Below are 17,391 nucleotides of genomic sequence, written 5' to 3' on the forward strand. Positions count from 1 at the left end.
CGGACTCCAACTCCCAGGAGACACCGCGCCCGCACCCTCTGCGCACGCGCAGCCTCGGTGACGCCATAGGGCCGCGAGCCCGAGGGGGCGGGGCCGCGGCCGGGCCCGCGAATCGGGGGCGGGGTCAGAGGCGGGGCCGCGAGGGGGCGGAGCCGCCGGCGCGGCCCGGAACACGCTAGTGGAGCGGAAGATGGCGGCGGCGGCGGCGGCGGCGGCGGCGGCGGCTGCAGCCGGGAGCCGACTCGGGCTGCGGCGGAGGAGCTGCCGGCTCTGACCGCGCTCTGGCTCCGGTGCGCGCGGCGGAGCGCGTGCGAGGCCCGGCGCGGCGGCCGGGGGCGGCGGCGGCCAGTGCGGCGGAGCGAGCCGGCCCCGGGCCTCGGCGCCCGCCGGCCTCCCGGAGCCCGCGCGCGCTCGGCGGGGCGGCGGCGGCGATGTTCTCGGTCCTGTCGTACGGGCGCCTGGTGGCCCGCGCCGTGCTCGGCGGCCTCTCGCAGACCGACCCCCGGGCCGGCGGCGGCGGCGGCGGCGGCGGCGGAGACTACGGGCTGGTGACGGCGGGCTGCGGCTTCGGCAAGGACTTCCGCAAGGGGCTGCTGAAGAAGGGCGCCTGCTACGGCGACGACGCGTGCTTCGTGGCCCGGCACCGCTCCGCCGACGTGCTGGGTGAGTCCGCGGGAGCCGGCCGGGGAAACTGAGGCCCGCGCGCGCCACGTGCTCAAGGTCACCGGCGGCCGGGACCGGGCGCCCGCCGCCCGGAGCCGCCCTCTCGGTCACTCGGCAGCGCCCGCTCCCCGGGCGACACCTGCAGGCGCCCGACCTGGCGCCCCCCCCCCACCGCGCCCAGGGCCGGCCTCCGCCTGCGGGGTCCCCCAGAGCCGCCCCTTCGCCCAGCCGCGGGGGCTCCGGGGCTCCGTCCTTTGCAGGGTCTCGCGGTGGGGTCACTGGCCGGGTGGGAAAAAAATAAAATAAAATCTCCCGGTGCGTTCGCCCAAACTGATCGTGGCCACTCGGGGCAGCAGGTCAGTCTCCTTGACCCCAAGCGGAACGGTCCGGCCACAGGTGCTTCCCGAGGCCCCTCCCACTGCACCTTTGGAAGTGGGAGACGAGGGAGGGAGCTTCCAGAAAGGGCTCCGGGGGATTCACAGCAGGCAAGCCGCCCCGGTGGCCTCCTTTGAGCAGGTGTGTGCGCCGGACGCTCGGATGCCGCCTGCAGCCCTTTCAGTCAATAAAGCACTTCCTTTGAAATCGAAGGACATGCTGTCATTGAGTTTGGGTTCAAGTGTCACACCCCGGTCACCGCTCGGGTGAGATGGATGATGGTTTTTGTTTCTTGCTTTTGTGCTCTTGGGGACTGAACCCAGGGCCATGCTGCTGTCCCCTCAGTCCTGCCTTGTTCATTTTTCTTTTGAAACAGGGTCTCACCTACTCGCTAAGGGACTCACCACGTTGTGGAGGCTGTCCTCAAGCCTACAGTCCTCCCTCCTATCTCAGCCTCCTGAGCACTGGGATTACAGATGTGCGCCATCATGCCTGGCTGAGATTGAGTGTTCAGTTACTTTAGATTTCATATATTAAGGCAGAGTCTGTTATTGGGACAAATAGTTCTGGGGGAAAAAATTTTTTTTGGGGGGGGGATGACAGTATTTTTAATCCCATCACAAAATAACTGGAAGCTTTGGTTCTACAGCATATAGTATTTGGGAAGAGAAAACAAGTGGGTCTCAATATTTGTGAATGACCCCCATTACCGGGGTTGAAAAAAGTCCTCAGGATTTAGGCACCATTTTTGATGTTAACTCTGGAAAGAGAGACTCCTCAGAAGGTCAGGAAGCTTACAGATGGAGATGGTAGAGATCTGCTCTGAAGACAGCTGAGGGACTGTGTTTTGGTTTTTTTTTTGGTTTTGGTTTTTGTTTTGGGTGGTACTGGGGGTGGAACCCAGAGGCTTTCTACCTCCGGGCTATACTCCCAGACCTATTTTATATTTTATTTGGAAACAGGGTCTCACTAAGTTGCTGAGAGCCTCACTAAGTAGCTGAGGCTGGCTTCGAACCTGTGTGATCCTCCTGTCTCAGCCTCCCAAGCGCGGGGATGACAAGCGTGCGCCACCACGCCCGGCGGGACTGTGTTTTTGAAGGCAGCCATAGCTCTCTTTCCTCATTGCATTTAAAGCGCTTCCTGCAGTGAGCTTGTGGTTTGGGCTGCTTTTAAAGTTGGAGCTGGGCCAGTGGCAAGCATCGCCCAGCATGCATGAAGCCCTCAGTGGTTCCCCAGGACTGAGAGCGGGCAAGCTGGGCATGGGGGTGCATGCCTGTAATACCAGCACTTGGGAGGTTGAGCTAGGGGTTTGTAGGTTCAAGGCCAGCCTCAGCAACTTAGCTAGACCCTGCTTCAAAACATAAAAGGGCTGGGGGTGTAGTCTGGAGTTTGAATGCCTGTGGATTCAATCCCTAGTCCACCAAAAAAAATCTTTTTTTAAATTTTTTTTTTTTTTTTTTTTTTACCTAAAATGTAAGCTTTTGTGAAAGATCGGTGGTTTCGTGAGTGATATTTTTAGGTGCAGTGGTATCCCCGTATCCATAGTTTGGATTACCTGAGGTCCGAAAATATGACAAGGGAAGTTCCAGAAATGCACAAGGCTTATGTTTTAAATCACATTCCATTCTGAGCAGCAGGATGAAGTCTTGTGCCTTGGGCCCAGGAATGTTCTCATTAACTATCATATTGTAAAGCCTGCCCGCCCGTCCCACCTCTCCCGCCCTTGTCTGGGTGGTACCGCTGCAGTTCCACCTGTGAGCTACCCCCGCCGGCCGTACTTTTTGTTGTTTTGAAACAGGAACTCCTAGGTGGCTGAGGGTCTACTTGCTGAGGCTGTCCTTCCACCTGCGATCCTCCTGTCTCAGCCTCCCAAGCACTAGGATCCCAGGTGCGTGCCCCCGCGCCTGGCCAGCCCGTAATCGTTTGATAGCCGTCCTGGTTGTCAGATGACAGAGGAAGGGTCACGTCGTTATATGACAAGTCACTTAGTTGTTACTATACCATGTTGTTTTAGTTGTTCTATTTTATTCCTAGATATTGGTGATCTTTTCCTGTACCTAATTTATAAATTAAACTTTATCATAGGTACGTGTGTGTAAGAACGAAAGCACGGGTCGCGTAGGCTTTGGTACAGTCTGCGCTTTCATGCATCAAGACGGGCCCGCCGGGCGCGGTGACGCTGGTCATCCCAGAACTCGGGAGGCTGAGACAGGAGGGTCCGCCGGCAACTTAGCGAGGCCCTCTGCAACTTAGTGAGATCCTGTGTCCAAATATAAAATACGGCTGGGAGTGTAAGCCAGAGGTAGAATGCCCCTGGGTTCAATGCCCAATACCACACACACGGCCCAAAAAGCCCCTGTGCAAAGCTCTGTGTAGTAGTAGTAGTAGTGATAGTAGTACTGGAGATTGAACCCAGGAACATTTTACCCTCTGTCCTTGTTTTTTTTTTTTGGTGGTGGTGGTATTGGGGGTGGATCCCAGGGGCTTTCTACCTCCCGGCTATACTCCCAGACCTTTTTTATATTTTATTTGGAAACAGGGTCTCGCTAAGTTGCTGAGAGCCTCACTCAGTAGCTGAGGCTGGCTTCGAACCCGTGCTATCCTCCTGTCTCTGCCTCCCAAGCGCGGGGATTACAAGCGTGCGCTCCCACGCCCGGCTTTTTTTCAGTTTTGAAACAGGGTCTCACTAAGTAGCTGAGGCTGACCTCGAACCGCAATCCTCTTGTCTCAGCCTCCCAAGCACAGGAATGACAGGCGTGCGCCACCACGGCCGGGTAGAGGCCTGGTTTTCAAGTTGCAGAATGCTCCCTTCGTGGCATGTCCGTTTACCAGGGCATGGGAAATTCTGGTCAGGCTCATTCTCTAAAGGCCGAAACGTCACTTTGCGCTCGCGCTCTGGCAGATGCCAGGCCTGGTCTGGCTCGGCGTTGCGGGATAGCTCTGCGGCTTGTGGTCTCGGAATCTCCCTTTCCTCCCCTAGACCAGAGGGCGAAGGGAGGGACACCCAACACCAGGACCGCAGCATCAGATTGCAGGCTCCTTCCTCTGAAAAGACGGCGCCCTGGCACCCTCTCCACTCGCAGCTCTGGTAACACCGCCGCTTCCCGCCTGTGCCCGGCTTGACCTTCAGGAGACCGTTCCAGTTCGTATCTAGCACCAGCCAGTAGTTAATTTCCCCGGACACCTCTGAGGCCCTTTGGCTGCCTGGGCTGGGAGGCATGAGGGCCCGGGGAAGGTCGCCAGGCTGCAGGTAGTCCGTCCAGGTGCCACCTGCAGGTCCCCGCCCGGCTGACATGAGATCCCAGCTCTAGACCTCCCTGAAGGAAGGCACCCACCAGGCACCCCAGACGGATGGCTGCTGGAGTGACCAGGAGTGACCAGCACCACATCTGAGAAAGGTCACTCGCACACACGCCACGCACGTGTGAGTGCACGGGGATGGTGACGGCGGGGGACAGGCTCTCCAGGACTGTCCTGTTATGGAGGGGCTCTGCCGGAGCGCTCTTGGGAGACCCCTGAAACAGCGTCATAAGCTGGCCTCGTTTGGTCCCTGGCTGCCGTGAGCCAGTTTGCAAGATGGTGACTTCTAGTAATTTTTATTTAAAAAAAAAAATTTTTTTTTTTTTTTTTTGTAAAGAGGCACTGGCGTGGTGGTATATACCTGTAATTCCAGTAGTTGGGAGACTGAAACAGGAGGATTGCAGGTTTGAGGCCAGCCCCAGCAACTTGGCAAAGCCCTCTGGAACTTAGGTAGACCTTGTTTCAAAATAAGAAACGAGCTGGGCTGGTGGTGGACGCCTGTAATCCCATCATGGGAGGCCGAGCAGGATCGCGGGTTCAAGGACAGCCTCAGCAAGTAGCGCTCATCGCCCTGTGAGAGCCTGTTTCAAGATTAAACAGGGCTGGGGTGGGAGCTTGGAGGTAGAACGCTCCTGAGTTGACTCCCAAAGAGAGAGGGAGAGGGAGAGGGAGAGAGGAAGTTATTTCTTCTGTGTCAAAAAGAAAACATTGTTTGGCTTCTTTAATTTCGAATAGCTCTCTCCTGTTAGTCATGCGGTGACTAAAAGGCTCTGGTGCTTCACAGTGTTTTTGTAGTCCCGCTGGATTGCCTTTAGGAAAAACTCACTGTGGTGGGTGTGGTGAGACGCAGGGACCGCAGTGCCCTGCGTGTCGGCAGAGGGCCTTTCTCCCGCGCCGGCCGACCAGCCCAGCGCCCATCTGCACCAGCAGAGCTGTATGCACTGATCTCCCTCCCCGCGGCCATCCTGACCCCTCAGTCTGTTGCCCGGCCGAGCCCGCGTCTCCTCCTGCGCCCCGAGCTACTCAGTGGAGAACTGCGAGGCGCAGAAACCTTGCAGCCCGCCAGGTGCCCCCACCCCACTTCTTTCTTTTTGGTGCTAGGATTGAACCCAGGGCCATACTACCTCTGACCTATACTCCCAGCCCAGTTTTATTTTATTGGGAGACTGAGACAGGAGGATTGCAGGTCTCGGCCTCCCATGATGGGATTACAGGCGTCCACCACCAGCCCAGCTCGTTTCTTATTTTGAAACAAGGTCTACCTAAGTTTCAGAGGGCTTTGCCAAGTTGCTGAGGCGGCCTCAAGCCGGCATCCTCCTGTCCCAGCCTCCGAGTCCTGGGGTTCTGGGCATGCGCCACCACGGCCAGCTTCCAGTTCTGCTGGTCCCTGGGCAGGTTTCCTTCAAGAGCTGCGTGGATTCTGAAGCAGTTTGGAACTGTCCCACTGGTCTTCGTAAGGCCGTGTGTGTGTGTGTGTGTGTGTGTGTGTGTGTTTATAACTTCTTTATTCACTCTGACTCATAATTGAAATGCAACAAAACTCCTCTGCACACTCAACCACAGCTTACAGAAACCGCTTACTTAAAAATGGCAGCTTGGCCGGGCTGTGTAAATCCTAACCTCTGGATTGCGGAGGTGAAGCCGATTCCTAAACACAGTGCGGCGTTTGTGCAGGCCTGGTTTAACCTGACCCTACACAGGAAAATAAAACGCCTTCACCTCCCAGCCTCTGGGTCTGATTTTTACTTTGGCCAGGATTGTAAAGTGTCTTGGGCAGTCTCGCCAGTTTAAAAAATAATCTGAAGGTGTAGTGATGAGTAGATCTAGACTGTACGTGGACAGTTCATGGTGAGGTAGAATCTGGTGCCTGGGAACCGTCGCGGTTATTTTAATACACTCGACAGAACCTCTGGATCCTAAGGTGGGCCGTTCCTCTTTTATAGGAATGGCTTTGGGAGAGTGCGCGTGCGCGCGTTTCAGCCTGTCAAGAGCTCAGCAGTGCCCAGACTTCCAAGTCATGTCAGGAAACCAGTTTCATTATATATTCATGGTTCTCTTAAATTTCAGCCCAATCTACCTGTTGATAGCAAGCATGGCCTTGAGTGATTTTTTTTTTTTAAAGATTGAAGCCGGGTTTGGTGGCGCAGGCTTGAAATCCCAGTATCTAGGAGGCTGAGACAGGAGGATCACAGGTTCAAAGTCAGCCTCAGCAACTTAGGCTCTCAGCAAATTAGCAAGACCCTGTTTTTTTTTATTTTTTGTGGTATTGGGGTTTGAACCCAAGGGCGTTCTACCTCCTGAGCTATATCCCAGCCTGATTTTTTTGTTCTTTATTTTGAAACGGGCTAAGTTGCAAAGGGCCTCACTAAGTAGCTGAGGCTGGCCGCGAACCGCCATCCTCCTGTCTCAGCCTCCCGAATGCTGGGATGACAAGTGTGCGCCGCCACGCCCGGCGATCTCAATTTGTTATTCATGTCTAGATTTATTTAAGGTTCTGAGGAATAAAGCCCTTTGCCACCGAGCTACATCACAGTCCCTTTGTATTTTTTGTTTTGCGACTGGGTCTTGCTAAATTGCTAAGGCCAGCCTGGAATTTGCAGTCCACTCGCCTCAGCCTTCTGAGTAGCTGGGTGACAGGTGCACACCGCTCTGTTTCGTTCTAGAACATTCTGGGTGACTCTTTCTGTAGAGCTTGTTACTGAATGTCGGAAGCAGAACTGTTTATATATATATTTTTTTTCGGTACTGGAGATTGGACCCAGGGGCGTTCTATGTCCAAACTACACCCCCAGCCCGACTTATTTATTTATTTATTGAAGTACTGGGGATGGAACCCAGGGGCATTCTACCTCTGAGCTACACCCCCAGCCCTATTTTTTATTCTTTCTTTTGAAACAGGGTCTCACTGAGTTGCAGAGGGCCTCACTAAATAGCTGAGGCTGTCCGTGAACCGTGATCCTCCTGTCGCAGCCTCCCAAATGCTGGGATTACAAGCGCACGTGCGCCACCGCGCCAGGCTTATTCTTTTAATTTTTTTTATTTTTAGTGGTACTGGGAGTGGAGCCCAGGGGGGCTTTCTACCTCAGTGCTATACTCCCAGACCTATTTTTTTATATTTTATTTGGAAACAGGGTTTCACTCAGTTGCAGAGGGCCTCGCTAAATAGCTGAGGCTAGCCATGAACCAAGATCCTCCTGTCTCGGCCTCCCAATCGCGGGGATTACAAGCGTGCGCCACCATGCACCACGCCCAGCTATTATTCTTTATTTTTGAAACAGGGTCTCACTGCCTGGAACCTACAATTTTCCCATCTTAGCCTCTGAAGTACTGGGATTACACACGTCTGGCTTCTGTTTATCCTTTTGAGAAGATCATTTTTGTGAAGAGATTTTGCAGCAGAAGGTGTAGGATACAGATAGCAGCTGGTTGGGAAGATTGTTAGTTTTTTAAGGGGAGGGGTGGTGGGTGGGAGGAGGCCGTTCCCTGAACTTTAGCACCTATGGTTGTACCAGTGTCCAGGTGGAGTTTGTACCAGTGTGGCTTCAGAAGCACCACGCCAGGTCAGCAAGTGACCTACAGCGTGTCCTTTGGCTCGATCCAGCGCTTCTGTCAAGTCCGAGCTAAATGTCAAATTCCTTTCCTGTGGGGCCCCCGCTCCTAGAGAGAGGCCTTAGCCGGGGCTTAAGGTGCAGGAGTTTCAGGAAAGTGCCTAGGAAAAGTTAGCAGTGTTTTATTTCTAAGGAAATTTAACTTCAGTTGAAAATGGTTTGTTTTTCAAAATTACTTTGTACCTTTTGGTCTTTTTAAGAAGCGGCGCTCTGGCTCCTAGTTTTTTGTTTATAGTAGAAGTCATGGCCTCTCCTGTTTGGGAGTTGTTATATATTTTGAAGATTTGAGTTTTCTGTCTCTGGGATCTAAAATTATTTGCTTCTCGCCGAATGTTTTACAAAAGTGCATCGTAAATCCAGACTTCCTGCAAAAGTCGACCTACTGTGGAGGACCCGAGACTGGCAACACACAGGTCGTCATCCACTCAGGAAATGTGCTGGCATTTGGGCTCAGATCTTTCAGTTTAAAATTTTTAGAGAAGAGATGTGAAGCTCTTTCAACTGAGATCCCAGACTGGATCTGGGGGTGGGCCGGGGAGAAGGGGCCGGCACCCTACGACAGCGCCTCACAAGGGCGAATCTGCCATCTTACCTGTGTCCCCCGTACAGGGCTGCGTGACGTGGTACCTTTTTACGTCTTCAGAGCTCTGCTCTTATCTGCAGCTGAACCTGGAGCCCTTTCCTCGCCTCCAAGCTGGCTGGTCACGAAGATCCTTCGGCCCGTATCATAGTTTGAATCGGAACCCAGGTCTCTGCTTTGGTGCCCGGGGCTTTTAAAACAACGTTCTGTTTTGTGCTTGTTAGGGTAACACCTGTTGAGATGACCGCCCATAAAACGCCTGTCACTCGTGCCCGGGCCTGTGGCTCCGTTGGGTGTGCCATTGTCTGCACACACACTCTTACACAGCGGCGTGCCGGCTCCCTGTGCCTGCCCCCTGTGCCTGCCCCCTGTGCCTGCCCCCTGTGCCTGCCCCCTGTGCCGGCTCCCTGTGCCGGCTCCCTGTGCCGGCTCCCTGTGCCTGCCCCCTGTGCCTGCCCCCTGTGCCTGCCCCCTGTGCCTGCCGCGCGACGCTGCTTTAGCGGAAGTTGATGTAAGCTTAATAAGACGAGCAGGGCGCCCGTCTCCCTGCGCGCTAAGCCCAACTGCAGCACTCCTCCACGTGTAGTCTAACTCACTAAATCAGCTCTGTAGATTGCTTCCAGTTTTCTGTTATAAATAACTCCAGGGGCAGCATCGCTTTACTCGAGTATTTCTCGGGTTAATTCCTTGAGGGGAGGTCCTGGTCAAAGGCCCCGACACGCGCACGGCCCCTGGTGTGATGTTACGGCGGCTCCTCCATGACGCCTGACGCCTCATGCTCTTCCCAACTGCTCTGAGATCCTCAGCCGTAGCAGAGGCTCCTTCCTTGTTCATCTGGAATCTGTCAGACTTAACATCTATTTATTTATTTTTGTGGTACTTGAGACTGAACCCAGGGGCATTCTGCCTCCAAGATACACCCCCTGCCGGCCCTGTTTTTATTTTTTATGTTTTGAAACAGGGCCTTGATAAGTTGCAGAGGCTGGCCTCAAGCCTGCAGTTCTCCTGTCTCAGCCTCTCAGGTGTGTGCCACCGCGCCTGGCTGCACACTTAACATTTATACATTTTCTAGGTTCTTAAACAGTTATTATTGAGGTGTATGAGGTTTTTTTTTAATGAACAGTTCCAGGATTGATTGGTATGAATCCCAAGGACTACTAAATGGCTGCGAAAACTTTGCCAGGGACTACAAAAGTGACTTTCTACAAAGAGCGCTTTCTGTGGAGGGGCCCAGGACGGTTTTTCTTCAGGCCAGTCCCAGCACATTTTTGCATGGATTTTTCTTGTACTCGTTAACAGACTATTTGAAAAGAAAGGGCTCTCTCCTGGCCTGCAGTGGTGGCGCGCGTGGCTCTTTGAGGGGTGCCGTCATCTGGCAGGTCCTTTGGCCTGCCAGGATGAGGGTGCTGTCCTTTCAGGTGGACGCAAAGGTTGGCTGCCCCGAGCAAGGCCAGCGAAAGTGTTGGCTTTTAACTTCACTGTTTGAATAGCACTTTGGGGAAAAAAAAACAGGTATGCGCTATTTCCAGCAGGGCTGGAGAGCCACGGCCGCTCGGTTGACCACTAATTGGTGATGTGCCGGTCAGGGATTGTCTGTGACAGGAGGGCGTCCCAGCAGGGCCTCGGGCGGGCGGCGTGCTCAGAAGTGCAGAGCTTCTTCCTGATACCGCACACTGAATTCACGAGCAGCCAGCGATCTTAACGGGAAAGGGTGTGTGTTGTCAATACATTCTAGACATACATGCCCGTTTCTTTCCAGATCATTTGAATTCAGGTGATCTCTCAGCCACACCCTCAGCCCCGTTTTATTCTTTTATTTTGAAACAGGATCTCACTAAATTGCCGAGGCTGGCCTTGAACCGCCCAGCCTCCCGTCTCAGCCTTCCAAGTGCTGGCATTACCAACGGGCCACCACGCCTGGCTGTTATTCTTTTATCAAGATTTCAAATTGAGAAATTGTTAACCTGACTTTTTATTAGTGGTTCAAAGGAGGAATACTTTTTTTTTTTTGGTGGTACTGGGGATGGAACCCTTCTTCCTCCTGGCTACACTCCCAGACCTATTATATATATATTTTTTTATTTGGAAACAGGGTCTCTTAAACCAGCGCGGCTGGCTTCAAACCTGCGCGATCCTCCTGTCTCTGTCTCCCAAGCTCGGGGATGACAAGCGTGCGCCACCGCACCCGGCAGAGGAACACTTTTCTGATGTTTTAGGCATTAGAACTGAAGTAAAAAGACAAGGGACAGTGTGCCTACGCTGTGGCCATATTCAGATCCCTCTGCGGGTGGACGGAGCGGGGCCAGGGAGAAACCCGGAACCCCAACCTGGAGCCTTTGCGTCAAAGCTAGCTCATACCAACCTGGCATGGTGGCGCACACTTGTCATCCCAGTACTAGGGAGGCTGAGACAGGAGGATCTTGGTTTCAGAACAGCCTCAGCTACTTTGCGAGGCCCTCTGCAACTCAGTGAGACCCTGTTTCAAAATAAAGAATAAGAAATTGGGCTGGGGTGTAGCGCAGAGGTAGAATGCCCTGGGTTCTATTTCCAGTACTGCAGAAAAAGAAAAAAGAATAAAAAATTGGGCGGGGAGGGTGGTGAAGCTTAGAGATAGAATGCCCCTGGGTTCCATCCCCAGCACTACACACACACACACACACACACACACACACACACACACACACACACGTTCGTGTAGTGCGTGGAGTAGTGTCTATGACCTGCAGAGTGTAACCCGGTCATTTGGCCTTTATGAGGAGTTTCTGAAATGGGCCCCCTGTTCTTACAGTGTGGCTTAGAGAGAATTTGCTCTCCTGCCTCTCTGCACAGGTGAGGAGGCTAGAGCTGAGGAGAGTCACTCGGCCAGGGCCCGGGTCTGGTCAGGGCCGGGGAGCAGAGCGGCCTGTTGGCCAGCCTTCTCCAGTGCTCCCCGTGAGGGCTGTGCAGCGCCAGGGCGGGAGGCATGGTGTCGTCTTTGTGGAATTCTCTCTTTTTAAAAAACAGTCTCACTAAGTTGCAGAGGGCCTCACTAAGTAGCTGCGGCTGGCTGTGAACCTGGATCCTCCTGTCTCAGCCTCCCAAGGACGGGATGGCAGGCGTGCACCCCCACGCCCAGCCATGGGCTTTGGTGCCGAGGCCCCCTGCTGGGCTCCCCGGCTTCTCCCCCCTGCTGTCCTGGCCGCACAGCCCCTCCCAGGAGGCCCCCAGGATTACAGGGCCGCCCTTTCAGAGGAGGCTTTTACATACTCAAGCAAATAAGGGTAGCACAGAATGCAAGGTGTTTGCCTGAGGGGTAATGGGGCCATAGCAACACCGTAGTCATTGATACAGAAAGTGAAATGCAAACCCAGTTAGGGGCTTCAGCAATAGCCTGGGCTGGAAAGGCCCTGGAGACAGAGCAGGGCTCCAGGGAGTTGCAGAGCCCACAAACCTGAAGGACTGGAGCGTGGCCGGGGCGCCGCAGGCTGGAGGCAGGTGGGAGCTGGGAAGGGAAGACCCGGGCCGCTCGGGCCTTTCCGAGGCGCAGGCCGGTGGTGTCCTGCAGCCAGCCGGCCAGTGGAGGCCGCAGTCCTGGGCTGCTGTGCGTGTGCGAGTCACCTGTGTCCACGGGCAGCAGAGCTTGAGAGCCACCCTGCAGGCACCGCTAGGCCAGGCGCGGGGAAAAGATGGTGGCGGCGCTGGGATTGTTGCAGTGATAACGCGGTTAGGCCCCTGTGTATCGTACTCTCTTTTTTAATTTTTGTTTTTTGTGCTACTGGGGATTGAACTCGGGCATTCTACCTCCGAGTTAAGCCCCTAGCCCTATTCTGTTTCTGTTTTGCAACAGGGTCTCACTAGGTTGATGAGAGAGAGCCACTGCTTGCCGAGGCTGTCCTGGAACCCGCCATCCTCCCGTCTCAGCCTCCCAGGTCCTGAGATCGCGAGTGTGCGCCACCACGGCCGCTCCTACTGTGGGCCAGGATCTCCATTTAGACGAGGCCTCGCGTCTGAGCCTGACGCGCGGTGGACAGCGTGCGCGGTGGACAGCGTGCGCGACAGCTATTTAGAGGGTGAGGGGTCCCGGGCGGCTTCAGGGGCGGGACGACGGAGCCTCCCCGGAGGGAGCGGGCGGGAGGGAGCGGGCGTCTCTTCCTCCTCGGCTTTGTGAACAAGGACGCCTCATTCCTTAGCGGAGTGGCGGGGCGAGTGAGGGGCGAGCGGCCACGCTTGCTCGGGCGGATGTCAGCGCTCCCGTCTCTGGCCGTGGCGAGGCCAGTGCTCTTTGTGGAGCTGCAGCCCGCCCGGGTCCAGCCTCTGAGGCGCACCCTCTGCTGGCTGCTGGTGTGCGCCGAGTGCTGTGGCGTGGCGGAGATGGCTTCCTGACACCAGCCGGAGGCCGATGGGAGGCCGATGGCGAGACCCGTCCCCAGGTGGGCCCAGGACGCCCGGCGTGTGCCTGCACGTCCCAGGTGGTGGCCTCAACTCTGCCGTGCTGAGGCGGGTTTGCCCAGTTTGACTGTTCTTGGTCCTGAGCCGAACCTAAGCCATCGGCCGAGCAAAGCCCTTGATGAAGACAAACCGCGCGGGAGCTCTGTCTGCCTCGGCCTCCTCCTCCACGGCCTCCTCCTCCACGGCCTCCTCCTCCACGGCCTCCTCAGTGCTACCCGCAAGCTCAGTGCTCCCCGCACACAGGGGTTTGGGCTGCTGAGTGGAGAGAGGCGCCCGGCTGGTGGAGGCCCAGGCACTTACTGGAGGAGGTTCCCTGCTTCGCACCCTCACCTAACCTTTACAACTTAGGCTTTGTCTTTACTAGTTAAAATGTAGGAGCATTAGCCGCGCCTGGTGATTACAAGGTGCACGCTTGTAATCTCAGTATTTGGGAGGCTGAGACAGGAGGATGTTGACTTGAGGCCAGCCTCAACTGCTTAGTGAGACCTGGTTTCAAAATAAAGAATAAAAAATAGACCGGGCGTTGGGGGCGCACACTTATAATCCCAGCACCTGGGAGGCTGAAACAGGAGGATCGCACAGGTTCAAAGCCAGCCTCAGCTACTTAGTGAGACTCTCGGCAATTTAACAAGACCCTGTTTCTAAATAAAATATAAAATAGGTCTGGGAATATAGCCCGAAGGGAGAAAGCTCCTGGGCTCCGCCCCCGATACCACAAAAATAAATAAGTAAGTAAATAAGTTAGTAAGTAAGTAAAATAAAAAATAGGGCTGAGGATGTATCTCGGAGGTAGAATGCCCCTGGGTTCAGTCCCCAGTACTGCAAAAAAAAAAAAAAAAAAAAAAAAAAAAAACAACGCAGGGGAAAGCCTGGCTGCCTTCCTCAATGTCTGCCCACGGTTTGTGTTGGATTCCTCTTCTGACTCTTTCAGCGAGGTGGTAAATGTTTGCAGTCCCAGTACTTGGGAGGCTGAAACTGGGGGCTGCGCGATGGAAGCCAGCCTCAGCAATGGGTCAGGGTCCCCTGCAACTTAGTGAGACAGGACAAAAATAAAATAGGACTAGAGGGTAGTTTAGAGGTTTAATCCCCAGTAACAAGCACGCGCACACACGATATATAATCATTTTATTATAGTCATTGATCTTAAATCTCTTGAAACACCGCTCCCCAGCCACAATCATAACCCCTGGGTTTTAAGTTCCCCTGAGCAGGACGTTTGTGACTTTTAAATTCCTTCAGCTCTCTTTCACGAGTGTCTTGCATATAGTAAATGTTCAGTAAAATGTGTTGCATAACTTTAAGTTGAGTGTAAATACAGAGTGTAGTTTTAACTGGGTTTATATAGTTTTTCTTATCACTCCCATAAAAGTAACATGTACTCGTTACTGAAAAATTGGAAAGGATGGGACATAAAAAGAAAAAGATTACTCATTGTCCTACCACTCAGAGATTTACTTACCCGAACAGTATGTACAGCAAAAATAGAATTAGTGCCGGGCGTGGTGGGCGCGCGTCATCCCAGCAATCGGGAGGCTGAGACCGGAGGATCGAGGTTCGCGGCCAGCGTCAGCTACTTAGCGAGGCCCTCTGCAACTCAGTGAGACCCGGTTTCAAAGTAAAGAATAAAAATAGGGCCGAGGGCGTAGCTCAGAGGTCGAATGCCTCTGGGTTTCATCCCCAGTACTAGGGGGGAAAAAAAGTTGTCCAGAATAGTCTGGAACTTACCTTCTCAAGCAAATGAAATATTCTGGATAATAGGTGTATTAACATGTATGTGTGTATTCATGTGGGGGGCTCTCTAATTTGATTATTAAGAGATTTCATAGTTACTAAGCTAGTAAATTATTTATTTATTTTTGCAGTGCCGGGGTTGGAACCCAGGGGCATTCTACCTCTGAGCTACACCCCCAGCCATATTTATTTATTTATTTATTTATTTATTTATTTTTGTGGTACTGGGGTGGAACCCAGGGGCTTTCTACCTCCGGGCTATACTCCTAGACCTATTTTATATTTTACTTGGAAACAAGGTCTCACTAAGTGGCTGAGGCTGGCCTCGAACCCGCGCGATCCTCCAGTCTCCGCCGCTGGATTGCAAGCTTGCGCCACCAGTCCTTCCAGGAGTATTTTGCCTGAGCTTTTTTTTCTTCTTCTTTGCAAGGCTGGGGATTAAACCCAGGGGCATTCTCTCTCCGAGCCACGCCCGGCCCTATTTTATTTTCAATTTGAAGCAGGGCCTGGCTAGGTTGCTGAGAGCCTGCCTTGCTGCGGCTGGCCTTGAACCTGCGCCTGGCAAGCACTGCTTTGATCTCTGGAAGAGTTCTGTCCGTTGTCTTACACGTTTCTTTAGCTGACTTGAGCTCTGCGTCCGGGTTTCTGAGGGGCTGAGCCTGCCTTCCTCGCCGTCAGCTTGCTGCCCTGGTGGGGCTTGTGCGCCTGCAGACTGTCTCTGGAGAGCCGCGGGGTTTGCTCCGGGGAGCGCAGCGGGCTTGCTGTGGGGAGATCTTTGCACTGGGAACGCCTGGCTGCGTGTTAAAGCCCGAGGAACGTCATAATCTCTCCAGCTTCACCGCTCGAGGCCTGGAAGGCCTGTTAAAGCACACTGCGCGACTCCTAAAGGACTTGACTCTCAACAACTGGAAGGCCTGTTAAAGCACACTGCAGGACTCCTAAAGGACTTGACTCTCGACAGTATTTTTTCAGTAACTCTGCTTTTTCTTCCCTTTGGGATAATCATTTGCAGATACCACATTTCCCAGTCCTGAATCACAGGGCGTGTTCTTAAACGCCCTGATAGTGGAGGCTTAAGAAATAGTCATATAAACCGGGTGTGGCGGCACATGCCTGTAATCCCAGCCCTCTGGAGGCTGAGAAAGGGGATCACAGGTTCAAAGCCAGCCTTAGCAGTTTAGGGAGGCCTTAGCAACTTAATGAGACCCTGTTTCCAAATAAAGAATAAAATAGATCTGGGGGTGTAGCCTGGAGGTAGAAGGCCCCTGGGTTTCATTCCTAGTACGCCAAAAAAGAAAGGAAAGGAAGAAAATTAGTAATAGAAATGTGATCTGTTCCATTTGATAGAAAATCAAAGGAGCTAGGCATGATGGTGCACGCCTGTAATCCCAGTACTTAGGAGGCTGAGACAGGAGGATCGCAGGTTCAAGGCCAGCCTTGGCAACTTAGTAAGGCCCTCTGCGATTTAGACTGTTTCAAAAACAAAAAGCAAAGCGGGGCGTGGTGGCACACACTTGTCATCCCAGCATTTGGGAGGCTGAGACAGGAGGATCCAGGTTCACAGACAGCCTCAGCTACTTAGTGAGGCCGCGTTTCAAAATAATAAATAGAAAAATGGGGCTGGGGGTGGAGCTCGGAGGTAGAATGCCCCGGGTTCCATCCCCAGTACCTCAAAAAATAAATAAAATAAAAAGTAAAATAGGGATGGGGGTATAGCTTTGAGGTTGACTGACCCTGGGTTCAATCCCTAGTAACACACACACACACACACACACACACACACACACACACACACACGCAAGGAGTTGCGTTTCTGCCCCCTGGTGTTCTCAGCTGCTGCTTCAGCGGTGGGCTGGCTCTGAGGACATCGCCACGGTGCCGGTGCCGGGAGGAGCGCCTTGGCATCCAGAAGGCTGTGGCGCAGCCAGGACCGTGGCCCAGCCCCAGCCTCCCCTGGGCGGTCGCTGTCAAGGGCTCCTCCTAGCAGCCCAGGGATGTGAGATTGCTTTTCACGGATGGAAAATAATCCCCATAGAACCGGCTTGCCTCCCTCCCGGGGCAAGAAGTGCTGGCCGGCGGCCATCTACAGGCGGCCACCGCCCCCCTTAGATACGCTCAGGTAAAACAGCTGCCAAGTTTGCTTCCTTGACTTTTTTCTTTTTCTTTTTTTTCAGTACTGGGGATTGACCCAGGGACATTCTACCTCCGAGCTACACCCCTAGCCCTATTTTTTTTTATTCTTTAATTTATTCTTTTTTTCAGGATCTCACTAAGTAGCTGAGGCTGTCCACAAACCACGATCCTCCAATCTCAGCCTCCCGAGTACTGGGATGCCAGGATGCCCGGCTGAGTGTATTTATTTACCAAACCTTTATTCCTTCGACTTTTTGCCTAGAACCAAGCTATTAAGCAAAAATCTGAAGTTAATTAAAAGCTAAGTGATGTAGGGGGGCACTGGGGATGGACCCCACGGCATTCTACCTCCGAGCTACACCCCCAGCCCTATTTCTTAATGCTTTATTTTGAAACAGGGTCTCACTGAGTTGCAGAGGGCTTTGCTAGGCTGGCCGCAAACCGTGATCCTCCTGTCTCAGCCTCCCAAATGCTGGGATTACCAGCGTGTGCCACCATGCCTAGCAAGTGACTTTATTTATTTATTTATTTATTTATTTATTTATTTATTTATTGCAGGTCTGGGGATGGAAC

The 17,391-nt window shown here is 53.5% G+C and overlaps 1 protein-coding gene across 1 annotated transcript in view; it reads left to right on the forward strand.

Annotated features, from left to right (window-relative positions):
- Nucleotides 1-431: 431 nt before the first annotated feature.
- PPTC7 (protein phosphatase targeting COQ7) overlaps nt 432-17,391 on the forward strand; it is a gene marked incomplete at both ends in the record, with an annotated part of 28,297 nt that continues 11,337 nt past the window's right edge. Inside the window, one exon of the mRNA XM_080717356.1 lies at nt 432-663. Coding sequence (XP_080573482.1) covers nt 432-663 — 232 coding nt within the window. The remainder of the gene's footprint in view (nt 664-17,391) is intronic.

Source organism: Muscardinus avellanarius (genome assembly GCF_963383645.1).
Source record: "Muscardinus avellanarius genome assembly, chromosome: 21".
In the NCBI taxonomy this organism is placed as follows: Eukaryota; Metazoa; Chordata; class Mammalia; order Rodentia; family Gliridae; genus Muscardinus; species Muscardinus avellanarius.